Raw genomic sequence first — 15,379 nt, 5'->3', positions numbered from 1 at the left:
TTTCAAGTTCATTATAAAGATCATGTTGAAAATGGGTATGCTTTTTCCCATTTTGCCCGAATTTGCTTGATTTTGGCTCTACAACACCATAAAACCTTATAACTTACTTTGTTTTTGTGATTTATAAGCTTAGAAAATTATAAATACATATAGTGGATATGATTCAAGAATTGATAAGTTCATTAGAAAGAGCATGTAGAAAATGGAAAGGCTTCTTACTATTTTGCCCGAATTTGCTTGATTTTTGTTCTGCTAGACCTTAAAACCTTATATCTTGCTTTGTTTTTGTGATTTATATTTTTAGGAAGTTATAAATACATATATTTGACATGAATCAAGCCTTTTCAAGTTTATTAAAAAGAGCATGTAGAAAATGGGAATGCTTCTTACTATTTTGCCCGAATTTGCTTGATTTCAGTTTTACAAGACCTAAAAAACTTATAACTTACTTTGTTTTTGTGATTTTATTTTCTTATGGTGTTATAAATACATATTTTTGACATGATACAATCATTTATAAGTTCATTAGAAAGTGTATGTAAAAATTGGGAATGCTTCTTACTATTTTGCCCAAATTTGCTTGATTTTGGTTCTACAAGACCTTAAAATCTCATAACTTGCTTTGTTTTTGTGATTTTATTTTTTTATGGTGTTATAAATACATATTTTTGACATGATACAATCATTTATAAGTTCATTAGAAAGTGTATGTAAAAATTGGGAACGTTTCTTCCTATTTTGCCCGATTTTGCTTGATTTTGGTTTTACAAGACCTTAAAACCTTATAACTTGATTTTGCTTTGTTATTTATTTGCTTAGGCAGTTAAAAATAGGTATATTTGACATTATTCAAGGAATTATGATTTCATTATACAGAATATGTAGAAAATGGGAATGCTTCTTACTATTTTGCCCGAATTTGATTGATATTGGTTCTACAAGACCTTAAAACCTTAATACATGCTTTGTTTTTTTGATTTATTTTCTTACGCAGTTATGAATACATATATTTAACATGAATCAATCCTTTTCAAGTTCATTAGAAAGAGCGTATAGAAAATGGGAACGCTTCTTCTCATTTTGCCTGAATTTGCTTGATTTCGATTCTACCAGACCTTAAAATCTTATAAATTGCTTTCTCTTAGTTATTTATTTGCTTAGGCAGTTACAAATACATATATCTAATATGATTCAAGCCTTTATAATTTCATTAGAAGGAGCATGTAGAAAACGGGAACGCCTTTTCCCATTTTGGCCGAATTTGCGTGATTTTGGTTCTACAACACCTTAAAACCTTATAACATGCTTTTTTGTGATTTCTTTTCTTAGGCAGTTATAAATACATATTTTAGACATGAATCAAGCCTTTTAAAGTTCATTAGAAAGAGCGTGTAGAAAATTAAAACGCTTCTTCTCATTTTGCCTGAATTTGCATGATTTCGGTTCTATCAGACCTTAAAACCTTATAACTTGCTTTGTTTTTGTGATTTCTATGCTTAGGAAGTTACAAATAAAAATATTTGACATGACTCAAGTATTTATAAGTTCATTAGAAAGAGCTTGTAGAAAATGGGAACGCTTCTTACCATTTTGCCCGAAATGCTTGATTTTGGTTCTACAAGACCTTAAAACCTTATAACATCCTTTTTTTTGTGATTTATTTTGTTATGAATTTATAAATAAATATATTTGACATGACTCAAGCCTTTTCATGTTCATTAGAAAGAGCATGTCGAAAATGGTAATGCTTATTCCCATGTTGCTCGAATTTGCTTGATTTCGGTTCTACAAGACCTTAAAACCTTATAACATCCGTTTTTTGTGATTTATTTTTTTAAGAAGTTATAAATAAATATATTTGACATACATCAAACCTTTTCAAGTTCATTAGATAGAGCATGTAGAAAATGGGAACGCTTCTTCTCATTTTGCCCGAATTTGCTTGATTTCGGTTCTACCAGACCTTAAAACCTTATAAATTGCTTTGTCTTAGTGATTTCTATGCTTAGGGAGTTACTAATACATATATGTGACATGATTCAAGCCTTTATAAGTTCATTAGAAAGAGCATGTAGAAAATGGGAACGCTTCTTCCCATTTGAGCTGAATTTGGTAGATTTTGGTTTTACAAGACCTTTAAACCTTATAAAATCCTTTGTTTTTGTTATTTCTTTTGTTAGGAAGTTATAAATACATATATTTGACATTTCTCATGCCTTTTTCAAGTTCATTAGAAAGTGCATGTAGAAAATGAGAACGCTTCTTCTCTTTTTGCCTGAATTTGCCTGATTTCGGTTCTTTCAGACCTTAAAACCTTATAAATTGCTTTCTCTTTGTTATTTATTTTCTAAGGCAGTTACAAATACATATATTTGACATGATTCAAGCCTTTATAAGTTCATTAGAAGGAGCATGTAGAAAATAGGAACGCTTCTTCCCATTTTTGCCGAATTTGCTTGATTTTGGTGTGATGAAATGTCCATGTCCACAGTGTCGAAATATTCCTTATCAAGATCTTGATACCATTAAGGAGCATCTTTATAGGCATGGTTTTTTGCCTAACTATTTCCAATGGGTTTTTCATGGTGAACTGCACTTCCAAAGAGAATCCCAAAGTAGCAGTTCCATATCCACCGAGGATGCATTGAACCCATATAGAAACATGGTATTAGATGCCTTTGGACTAGAAGGTGGTTTAGAAAATATTGAAGAAGAGCCACATGCTAGTTACAAGAAGTTCTTTGACATGTTGAAGGCAGCGGAAGAGCCATTGTATGATGGCTGCAAGTTGTCTGTATTATCTGCAGCTGCAAGGATGGCAAACATCAAGTCCGAGTATAATATTCCACATAAAGCTATAGATGGTGTTGCTTCCTTAATGAAAGACATGTGCCCAAATGAAAACAAGATGACAGATAGTTTTTACAAGACTAAGAAATTGCTTGAAGGGCCAGAACTTCCGCACCAAAAGATTCATGTATGTCCAAATGGATGTATGTTATTTTGGAAGGAACACAAAGATCTCAAAGAATGTCTATATTGCAAAGGAAGTCGTTCTAAGACACTTAGAGAAAGTGGCAACAATTCTCCTCATAGTGCTCTTATTTACTTTCCTTTAGGCTCGAGATTACAAAGATTATATGCAACAAGATCTACTGCGGAGCAGATGAGGTGGCATAAAGATAATCCTCAAGTTCATGGCCTTATGTCTCATCCAAGTGATGGAGAGGCGTGGAAACACCTAGATGAAGAGTACCCTTCTTTTGATGCGGAGCCTAGAAATGTTCGACTAGGTCTTTGTACCGACGGATTTTCACCATTTGGAAAGACAGGAAGGCAATATTCTTGTTGGCCCGTCATTTTAACTTCTTCCCCGTGAATTGTACATGAAGAAACCTTTTATGTTTCTAAGTTTGATTATTCCAGGTCCGAAGAATCCTAAAGGGAATCTCGACGTGTACTTATAACCTCTTATTGAAGAGTTAAAGCAATTATGGGAGGCTGGGTTACAGACTTACGACATCTCGCAAAAACAAAATTCTCATTTGACTCAATTAGCTTTGTATAATGTGTTTGACTTTCATTTAACTCAATTAGCTTTGTTAATTGCATTTAACTTTCATTTAATTCAACAAGCTTTGTTTGAATGTGTTTGACTTTTATTTGACTCAATTACCTTTGTTGAATGCACTTTACTTTCATTTGATTCAAAAAGCTTCGTTTGAATACGTTTGAATTTCATTTGACTCAATTAGCTTAGTTGAATGCATTTGACTTTCATTTGATACAAAAAGCTTTGTTTGAATGTGCTTGACTTTAATTTGACTCAATTAGCTTTGTTGAATGCATTTGACTTTAGTTTGATTCAAAAAGCATTGTTCGAATGTGTTTAACTTTCATTTGACTCAATTAGCTTTGTAGAATGCATTTGACTTTCATTTGACTCAATTAGCTTTGTATGAATGTGTTTGACATTCATTTGACTCAATTAGCTTTGTTAATTGCATTTCACTTTCATTTAATTCAACAAGCTTTGTTTGAATGTGTTTGACTTTCATTTGATTGAAAAAGCTTTGTTTGAATCTGTTTGACTTTCATTTGACTCAATTACCTTTGTTGAATGTGTTTGACTTTCATTTGACTCAATTAGCTTTGTTGAATGCATTTGGCTTTCATATGATTCAAAAAGCTTTGTTTGAATGTGTTTGACTTTCATTTGAGTCATAAAGAATTGCTGAATGCACTTGACTTTCATTTAATTTAAAAAGCTTTGTTTAAATGTGTTTGACTTTCATTTAACTCAATTACCTTAGTTGAATGCATTTGACTTTCATTTGATATAAAAAGCTTTGTTTGAATGTGTTTTAATTTCATTTGACTGAATTAGCTTTGTTGAATGCATTTGACTTTCATTTGATATAAAAAGCTTTGTTTGAATGTGTTTTAATTTCATTTGACACAATTATCTTTATTGAATGCATTAGACTTTCATTTGATTCAAAAAGCTTTGTTTGTATGTGCTTGACTTTCATTTGAGTCAAAAATCTTTGTTGAATGCATTTGACTTTTATTTGATTCAAAAAGCTTTGATTGAATGTGTTGGACTTTCATTTGACTCAATTAGCTTTGTTGAATGCATTTGACTTTCATTTGATTCAAAAAGCTTTGTTTGAATGTGTTTGACTTTCATTTAACTCAATTAGCTTTGTTGGATGCATTTTACTTTTATTTGATTCAAAAAGTTTTGTTGAATGTGTTTGACTTTAATTTGACTCAATTAGCTTTGTTGAATGCATTTCACTTTAATTTGATTCTAAAAGGTTTGTTTGAATGTCTTCGACTTTCATTTGACTCAATTAGATTTGTAGAATATATTTGACTTTTATTTGACTCAATTAGCTTTGTATGAATGTATTTGACTTTCATTTGACTCAATTAGCTTTGTTAATTACATTTCACTTTCATCTAATTCAAAACGCTTTGTTTGAATGTGTTTGAGTTTCATTTGATTTAAAAAGCTTTGTTTGAATGTGTTTGAGTTTCATTTGAGTCAATTAGCTTTGTTGAATGTATTTGACTATTTTTTGATTCAAAAAGCATTGTTTGAATCTGTTTTACTTTCATTTGACTCGATTAGCTTTGTAGAATGCATTTGACTTTAATTTGACTCAATTAGCTTTGTATGTATGTGTTTGACTTTCATTTGACTCAAGTAGCTTTGTTAATTGCATTTCACTATCATTTAATTCAAAAAGATTTGTTTGAATGTGTTTGACTTTCATTTGATTCAAAAAGATTTGTTTGAATGTGTTTGACTTTCATTTGACTCAATTAGCTTTGTTGAATGTATTTGATTTTCATTTGATTTAAAAAATATTGTTAGAATGTGTTTGACTTTCATTTTACTCAATTAGGTTTGTTGAAGTTATTTGACTTTCATTTGATTCAAAAAGCTTTGTTTGAATGTGTTTAACTTTCATTTGAGTCATAAAGCATTGTTGAATGCACTTGACTTTCGTTTAATATAAAAAGCTTTCCTTGTATGTGTTTGACTTTCATTTGAGTCAATTAGCTTTGTTAAATGCATTTGACATTCATTTGATTCAAAAAGCTTTGTTTGAATGTGTTTGACTTTAATTTGACTCAATTATCTTTGTTAAACGCATTTGACTTTCATTTGATTCTAAAAGCTTTGTATGAATGTACTTGACTTTCATTTGACTCAAGAATCTTTATTGAATGCATTAGACTTTCATTTAATTAAAAAAGCTTTGTTTGAATGTGTTTGACTTTCATTTGAGTCAATAGTGTTTATTGAATGCATTTGACTTTCATTTGATTAAAAAAGCTTTGTTTGAATGTGTGTGAATTTCATATGACTCAATTAACTTTGCTGAATGCATTTGACTTTCATTTGATTCAAAAGGTTGTGTTTGAATGTGTTTGACTTTCATCTAATTCAATTAGCTTTGTAGAATGCATTTGAATTTCATTTGACTCAATTAGCTTTTTATGAATGTGTTTAACTTTGATTTGACTCAATTAGCTTTGTTAATTGAATTTCACTTTGATTCAATTCAAAAATCTTTGTTTGAAAGTGTTTGACTTTCATTTCACTCAATTAGCATTGTTGAATGCATTTGACTTTCACTTGATTTTAAAAGCTTTGTTTGAATGTGTTTGACTTTCATTTGACTCAATTAGCTTTGTTGAATGCATTTGACTTTCATTTGATTTTAAAAGCTTTGTTTGATTGTGTTTGACTTCCATTTGACTCAATAATATTAGTTGAATACATTTGAATTTTATTTGATTCAAAAAGCTTTGTATGAATGTGTTTGACTTTCATTTGACTCAATTATCTTTATTGAATATTTGACTTCATTTAATTCAAAAAGCTTTGTTTGAATGTTTTTGACTTTCAATTGACTCAATTAACTTTGTTGAAATTATATGACTTTCATTTAATTCAAATAGCTTTGTTTGAATGTTTTTGACTTTCATTTGAGTCAAAAAGCTTTGTTGAATGCATTTGACTTTCACTTGGTTCAAAAAGCTTTGTTTGAATGTGTTTGACTTTCATTTGAGTCAAAAAGCTATGTTGAATGCATTAGACTTCCATTTGATTCAAAAAGCTTTGTTTGAACGTGTTTGACTTTCATTTGACTCAATTATCTTTGTTGAATGCATTTGACTTTCATTTGATTCAAAAAGCTTTGTTTGAATGTGTTTGACTTTCATTTGACTTAATTGTCTTCGTTGAATGCAATTGATTTTCATTTGATTTAAAAAGCTTTGTTGAATGTGTTTGAGTTTGATTTGACTCAATTAGTTTTGTTGAATGCATTTAAGTTTTATTTGATTCAAAAAGTTGTATCAATGAGTTTGACTTTCATTTGACCCAATTACCTTTGTTGAATGCATTTAACTTTCATTTGATTCAATATATCTCTTTTTGTTGCTATTGAAAACAAGTTGTCTTACTAGTTGTTGCTAAATTTCATCAAATTTTGTCTCGTTTCCATATATCAACAAGTTCTGACAACTAATTTTTTTATTTGTAGCGATTTAGAAACAAATTGAGGCAATAAATTTTTGAGTTGTTCCTATTAGAAATTGGCCGTCGCATTATTGTTGCTAGATGACAACAGATTTTTTATTTGTTGTCATTTTGCAATGCCATTTTACAAAACGTTTGGCAACAAAATTTCTAGTTGCTGCTATTAGGGACACTTGTTTTACTATTAGTTGCTAAAATGACATCACATTTTAATTTTTTGCCATTAGAAGCAAGTTGTGTTATAAATTGTTGCTAATTTATTAAGAGTCATTGAAGTAATTTACATAATATGTTGTAATAAATAAAACGAAAAAAAGTGATCTTGTTTTATACAAAAGAAATATTAGAAGGAATTAATAATCGTTCAATCACTTTTATTTAGCAATAAAATGAAGGCGATAAAATAATATATATTACTTTATAAGTTCATTAGAAAGAGCATGTAGAAAATGGGAATGCTTCTTACTATTTTGCCCGAATTTGCTTGATTTTTGTTCTACAACACCTTAAAACCTTATGAATTGCTTTCTTTTTGTGATTTCTTTTGTGAGGCAGTTATGAATACATATATTTGACATGACTCAAGCCTTTTCATGTTCATTAAAAAGAGCATGTAGAAAATGAGAACGCTTCTTCCCATTTTGCCCGAATTTGCTTGATTTCGGTTCTACTAGACCTTAAAACCTTATAACTTTCTTTGTCTTAGTAATTTCTATACATAGGCAGTTACTAATACATATATTTGAAATGATTCAAGCCTTTATAAGTTCATTAGAAAGAGCATGTAGAAAATGGGAATGCTTTTTGTCATTTAGGCCGAATTTGGTTGATTTTGGTTCTACAAGACCTTAAAACCTTATAACATCCTTTGTTTTTGTGCTTTCTTTTGTTAGGAAGTTATAAATACATATATTTGACATGAATCAAGCCTTTTCAAGTTCATTAGAAAGAGCATGTAAAAAATGGGCGCTTCTTCCTATTTTGCTCGAATTTGCTTGATTTCGGTTCTACCAGTCCTTAAACCCTTATAACTTGCTTTTCTTTTGTTATTTCTGTGATTAGGAATTATAAATACATATATTTAACATTATTCAAGTTTTTTTAGTTCATTAGAAAGAGCATGTAGAAAATGGGAATGTTTCTTACTATTTTGCCCGAATTTACTTGATTTTGGTTCTACAAGACCTTAAAACCTTATAAATTGCTTTGTTTTTGTGATTTCTTTTGTGAGGCAGTTATAAATACATGTATTTGACATGAGTCAAGCCTTTTCAAGTTTATTAGAAAGAGCATGTTGAAAATGGGTACGCTTTTTCCTATTTTGCCCGAATTAGCTTGATATTGGTTTTACAAGACCTTAAAACCTTATGAATTGCTTTGTTTTTGTGATTTATTTTGTGAGGCAGTTATAAATACATATATTAGACATGACTCAAGCCTTTTCATGTTTTTTATAAAGAGCATGTAGAAAATGGGAATGGTTCTTCCCTTTTTCGCCGAATTTGGTTGATTTTTGCTCTACCAGACCTTAAAAATTTATGACATGCTTTATTTTTGTGAATTATTTTCTTAGGAAGTTATAAATATATATATTTGACATGAATCAAGCATTTTCAAGTTCATAAGAAAGAGCATGTAGAAAATGGGAACGCTTCTTCTCATTTTCCCCGAATTTGCTTGATTTCGGGTCTACCAGACCTTAAAACCTTATAACTTGTTTTATCTTAGTGATTTCAATGCTTTTGCAGTTACAAATACATATATTTGACATTTTTCAAGCGTTTATAAGTTCATTAGAAAGAGAATGTAGAAAATGGGAATGCTTCTTCCCATTTGGGCCGAATTTGCTTGATTTTGGTTCTACAAGACCTTAAAACCATATAACATGCTATGTTTTTGTGATTTATTTTCTTAGGAAGTTATAAATACATATGTTTGACATGGATCAAGACTTTTCAAGTTCATTAGAAAAAGCATGTAGAATATGGGAACTCTTCTTCCCATTATGCTCGAATTTGCTTGATTTCTGTTCTACTAGACCTTAAAACCTTATACCTTGCTTTGTCTTAGTGATTTCTATGCTTAGGCAGTTAATAATACATATATTTGACATTATTCAAGCCTTTATAAGTTCATTAGAAAGATGAAAGTAGAAAATGGGAACACTTTTTATCATTTGGGCCTAATTTGGTTGATTTTGGTTCTACAAGACCTTAAAACCTTATAACATCCTTTGTTTTTGTGATTTCTTTTGTTAGGAAGTTATAAATATATATATTTGACATGAATCAAGCCTTTTCAAGGTCATTAGAAAGAGCATGTAAAATATGGGTGCTTCTTCCTATTTTGCTCGAAATTTTTTGATTTCGGTTCTACCAGTCCTTAAAATCTTATAACTTGCTTTGTTTTTGTTATGTCTATGATTAGGAATTATAAATACATATATTTAACATTATTCATGTTTTTTTTAGTTCATTAGAAAGAGCATGTTGAAAATGAGAATGCTTCGTTCTATTTTTCCTAAATTTGCTTGATTTTGGTTCTACAAACCTTAAAACCTTATAACTTGCTTTGGTTTTTGTGATTTCTTTGGTTAGGAAGTTATAAATACATATATTTGACATGAATCAAGCGTTTTCAAGTTTATTAAAAAGAGCATGTAGAAAAAGGGAATGCTTCTTACTATTTTGCCCGTATTTGATTTATTTCAGTTCTACAAGACCTTAAAACCTTATAACTTGCTTTGTTTTTGTGATTTCTATGCTTATGCAATTATAAATATATATATTTTACATGATTCAAACAATTATAAGTTCATAAGAAAGAGCATGTAGAATTTGGGAATGCTTCTTACTATTTTACCCAAATTTGCTTGATTTTGGTTCTACAAGACCTTAAAACCTCATAACTTGTTTTGTTTTTGTTATTTATTTTCTAATGGAGTTATAAATACATATATTTGACATGATCCAAGCATTTATAAGTTTATTAGAAAGAGCATGTAGAAAATGAGAACGTTTCTTCCCATTTTGGACGAATTTGCTTGATTTTGGTTCTACAAGACCTTAAAACCATTTAACTTGCTTTTGCTTTGTTATTTATTTGCTTAGGCAGTTATAAATATGTATATTTGACATGATTCAAGAATTTATAATTTCATTAGAAAGAGCATGTTGAAAATGGGAATGCTTCTTACTATTTTGCCCGAATTTGCTTGATTTTGGTTCTACAAGACCTTAAAACCTTATGAATTGCTTTGCTTTTGTGATTTATTTCGTGAGGCAGTTATGAATACATACATTTTACATGACTCAAGTCTTTTCAAGTTCATTAGAAAGAGCATGTAAGCAATGGAAATGCTTCTTCCCATTTTGGCCGAATTTGCTTGATTTTGGCTCTACAAGACCTTAAAACCTTATGACATGCTTTATTTTTGTGATTTATTTTCTTAGGAAGTTGTAAATACATATATTTGACATGAATCAAGCCTTTTCAAGTTCATTAGACAGATCATTTAGAAAATAGGAACGCTTCTTCTCATTTTACCCGAATTTGCTTGATTTTGGTTCTACCAGACCTTAATACCTTATAACTTGCTTGGTATTAGTGATTTCTATGATTAGTCAGTTACAAATACATATATTTGACATGATTCAAGCCTTTATCAGTTCATTCAAAAGAGCATGTAGAAAATGGGAACGCTTCTTCCCATTTGGACCTAATTTGCTTGATTTTGGTTCTACAAAACCTTAAAAGCTTATAAAATTCTTTGTTTTATGATTTCTTTTCTTAGGAAGTTATAAATAAATATATTTGACATTAATTAAGCCTTTTCAAGTTCATTAGAAAGAGCATGTAGAAATTGGGAACGCTTCTTCGAATCAAGCCTTTTCCCAAATTTGCTTGATTTCGGTTCGACTAGACCTTAAAACCTTATACCTTGCTTTTTCTTAGTGAATTCTATTCTTAGGCTGTTACTAATACATATATTTGACATCATTCAAGCCTTTATTAGTTCAGTAGAAAGAGCATGTAGAAAATGGGAACGTTTTTTCTATTTTGCCCGAATTTGCTTGATTTTGGTTCTACAAGACCTTAAAACCTTATAACTTTCTTCGTTTTTGTGATTTATAAGCTTAGAAAATTATAAATACATATTGTTGATATGATTCAAGAATTTATAAGTTCATTAGAAAGAGCATGTAGAAAATGGAAAGGCTTCTTACTTTTTTGCCCGAATTTGCTTGATTTTTGTTCTACAAGACCTTAAAACCTTATAACTTGCCTTGTTTTTGTGATTTATTTTGTTAGGAATAATAAATTCATATATTTGACATGAATTAGGCCTTTTCAAGTTTATTAAAAAGAGCATGTAGAAAAAGGGAATGCTTCTTACTAGTTTGCCCGAATTTGCTTGATTTCAGTTCTACAAGACCTTAAAACCTTATAACTTGCTTTGTTTTTGTGATTTCTATGCTTATGCATTTATAAATACATATATTTTACATGATTCAAACAATTATAAGTTCATTATAAAGAGCATGTAGAATTTGGGAATGCTTCTTACTATTTTGCCCGAATTTGCTTGATTTTGGTTCTACAAGACCTTAAAATCTCATAACTTGCTTTGTTTTTGTGATTTATTTTCTTATGGTGTTATAAATACATATATTTGACATGATACAAGGATTTATAAGTTCATTAGAAAGGGCATGTAGAAAATGGGAACGTTTCTTCCTATTTTGCCCGAATTTGCTTGATTTTGGTTCTACAAGAGCTTAAAACCTTATAACTTGATTTTGATTTGTTATTTATTTGCTTAGGCAGTTAAAAAAAGGTATATTTTCCATGATTCAAGAATTTATGATTTTATTAGAAAGAACATGTAGAAAATGGGAATGCATCTTACTATTTTGCCCGAATTTGCTTGATATTGGTTCTACAAGACCTTAAAACCTTAATACATGCTTTGTTTTTGTGATTTATTTTCTTACGCAGTTATGAATACATATATTTAACATGAATCAATCCTTTTCAAGTTCATTAGAAAGATCGTATAGAAAATGGGAACGCTTGTTCTCATTTTGCCTGAATTTGCTTGATTTCGATTCTACCAGACCTTAAAACCTTATAAATTGCTTTCTCTTAATTATTTATTTGCTTAGGAAGTTACAGATACATATATCTAATATGATTTAAGCCTTTATAATTTCATTAGAAGGAGCATGTAGAAAACGGGAACGCTTCTTCCCGTTTTGGCCGAATTTGCTTGATTTTGGTTCTACAACACCTTAAAACCTTATAACATGCTTTTTTGTGATTTCTTTTATTAGGAAGTTATAAATACATATTTTAGACATGAATCAAGCCTTTTCAAGTTCATTAGAAAGAGCGTGTAGAAAATAGGAACGCTTCTTCTCATTTTGCCTAAATTTGCTTGATTTCGGTTCTACCGGACCTTAAAACCTTATAACTTGCTTTGTTTTTATTTCTATGCTTAAGAAGTTATAAATACATATATTTTACATGATTCAAGCATTTATAAGTTCATTAGAAAAAGTGTGTAGAAAATGGGAATGCTTCTTACTATTTTGCCCGAATATCTTGATTTTGGTACTACAAGACGTTAAAACCTTATAACATCCTTTTTTGTGATTTCTTTTTTTAGGAAGTTATAAATACATATATTTGACATAAATCAAGCCTTTTCAAGTTCATTAGAAAGAGCATGTCGAAAATGGGAACGCTTCTTCTCATTTTGCCCGAATTTGCTTGATTTCGGTTCTACCAGACCTTAAAACCTTATAAATTGCTTTGTCTTAGTGATTTCTATGCTTAGGGAGTTACTAATACATATATGTGACATTATTCAAGCCTTTATAAGTTCATTAGAAAGAGCATGTAGAAAATGAGAACGCTTCTTCCCATTTGGGCCGAATTTGGTTTATTTTGGTTCTACAAGACCTTTAAACCTTATAAAATCCTTTGTTTTTGTGATTTCTTTTGTTAGGAAGTTATAAATACATATATTTGACATGACTCAAGCCTTTTCAAGTTCATTAGAAAGTGAATGTAGAAAATGAGAATGCTTCTTCACATTTTGCCTGAATTTACTTGATTTCGGTTCTATCAGACCTTAAAACCTTATAAATTGCTTTCTCTTTGTTGTTTATTTTCTTAGGCAGCTACAAATACATATATTTGACATGATTCAAGCCTTTATAAGTTCATTAGAAGGAGCATGTAGAAAATTGGAACGCTTCTTCCCATTTTGGCCGAATTTGCTTGATTTTGGTTCTACAAGACCTTAAAACCTTATAACATGCTTTTTTTGTGATTTCTTTTCTTAGGAATTTATAAATACATATATTAGACATGAAGCAAGCCTTTTCAATTTCATTAGAAAGAGCGTGTAGAAAATGGGAACGCTTCTTCTCATATGATGTTAATTGGTAACAATAATTTTCATTTTGATGACCTTAAATAGTTAAATGACCTAAAAGAATGTCATTCTTCTAAGTGCTTTACTTACTTTGTCTATGCTTTTTGTATCATTTATTTTTTTAGTGAAACTGCTATATAATGAGGGAGGATCGAGCATGGATCTATAAAAGGTTAGAAGGAAAATTCCTTAGTCCAACCTTTGCTGAAAAGGTCAATGAATTTATTACATTTGCTACCACACTAGACAATGTCGTTATAGATGGTGTGATGAAATGTCCATGTGCACAGTGTCGAAATATTCCTTATCAACATCTTGATACCATTAAGGATCATCTCCATAGGCATGGTTTTTTGCCTAACTATTTCCAATGGGTTTTTCATGGTGAACTGCACTTCCAAAGAGAATCCCAAAGTAGCAGCTCCATATCCACCGAGGATGCATTGAACCCATATAGAAACATGGTATTAGGGGCCGTTGGACTAGAAGGTGGTTTAGAAAATATTGAAGAAGAGCCACATGCTAGTTACACAAAGTTCTTTGACATGTTGAAGCCAGCAGAAGAGCCATTGTATGATGGCTGCAAGTTGTCTGTATTGTCCGCAGCTGTAAGAATGGCAAACATTAAGTCCAAGTATAATATTCCACATAAAGCTATAGATGGTGTTGCTTCCTTAATGAAAGACATGTGCCCAGATGAAAATAAGATGACAGATAGTTTCTACAAGACTAAGAAATTGCTTGAAGGGCCAGAACTTCCGCACCAAAAGATTCATGTATGTCCAAATGGATGTATGTTATTTTGGAAGGAACAAAAAGATCTCAAAGAATGTCTATATTGCAAAGGAAGTCATTATAAAATACTTAGAGAAAGTGGCAACAATTCTCCTCATAGTGCTCTTATTTACTTTCCTGTAGGCCCGAGATTACAAAGATTATATGCAACAAGATCTACAGCGGAGCAGATGAGGTGGCATAAAGATAATCCTCGAGTTCATGGCTTTATGTCTCATCCAAGTGATGAAGAGGCGTGGAAACACCTAGATGAAGAGTACCCTTCTTTTGCTGCGGAGCCTAGAAATGTCCGACCAGGTCTTTATACCGACGGATTTTCACCATTTGGAAAGACAGGAAGGCAATATTCTTGTTGGCTCGTCATTTTAACTCCTTATAATCTTCCACCTGAATTGTGCGTGAAGAAACCTTTTATGTTTCTAAGTTTGATAATTCCAGGTCCGAAGAATCCTAAAGGGAATCTCAATGTGTACATGCAACCTCTTATTGAAGAGTTATAGCAATTATGAGAGGCTGGGTTACCAACTTACGACATCTCGCAAAAACAAAATTTTCATTTGACTCAATTGGCTTTGTATAATGTGTTTGACTTTCATTTGACTCAATTAGCTTTGTTCATTGCATTTAACTTTCATTTAATTCAACAAGCTTTGTTTGAATGTGTTTGACTTTTATTTGACTCATATACCTTTGTTGAATGCACTTTACTTTCATTTGATTCAAAAAGCTTCGTTTGAATGCGTTGGAATTTCATTTGACTCAATTAGCTTAGTTGAATGCATTTGACTTTCATTTGATTCAAAAAGCTTTGTATGAATGTGTTTTACTTTCATTTGACTCAATTATCTTTCTTGAATGCATTTGTCTTTCATTTGATTCAAAAAGCATTGTTTGAATGTGTTTGACTTTCATTTGACTCAATTAGCTTTGTTGAATGCATTTTACTTTCATTTGATACAAAAAGCTTTGTTTGAATGTGTTTGTCTTTCATTTGACTCAATTAGCTTTGTTGAATGCATTTGACTTTAATTTGATTCAAAAAGCATTGTTTGAATGTGTTTGCCTTTCATTTGACTCAATTA

At 30.5% G+C, this 15,379-nt stretch overlaps 2 protein-coding genes across 2 annotated transcripts in view; both read left to right on the top strand.

The window, feature by feature from the left end:
• The window catches only part of LOC145619709 (uncharacterized), a 58,808-nt gene extending 55,429 nt beyond the window's left edge, over nucleotides 1–3,379 (top strand). The window contains exon 2 of the mRNA XM_081674412.1: nucleotides 2,492–3,379. Within this exon, the coding sequence (XP_081530538.1) occupies nucleotides 2,492–3,379 (888 nt within the window). The remainder of the gene's footprint in view (nucleotides 1–2,491) is intronic.
• Nucleotides 3,380–13,642: 10,263 nt separating this feature from the next.
• Nucleotides 13,643–14,797, top strand: LOC145619708 (uncharacterized). Its single transcript, XM_081674411.1, has one exon. The coding sequence runs from the start codon at nucleotides 13,643–13,645 to the stop codon at nucleotides 14,795–14,797; it is 1,155 nt and encodes a 384-aa protein (XP_081530537.1).
• The last annotated feature ends 582 nt before the right edge of the window (nucleotides 14,798–15,379 follow it).

The sequence above is a fragment of the Chenopodium album genome, chromosome 27 (genome assembly GCF_948465745.1).
Source record: "Chenopodium album chromosome 27, dcCheAlbu1.1, whole genome shotgun sequence".
In the NCBI taxonomy this organism is placed as follows: Eukaryota; Viridiplantae; Streptophyta; class Magnoliopsida; order Caryophyllales; family Amaranthaceae; genus Chenopodium; species Chenopodium album.
Note: the sequence above shows the minus strand (reverse complement) of the source record. Positions and strands in the feature narration are given on the sequence as shown.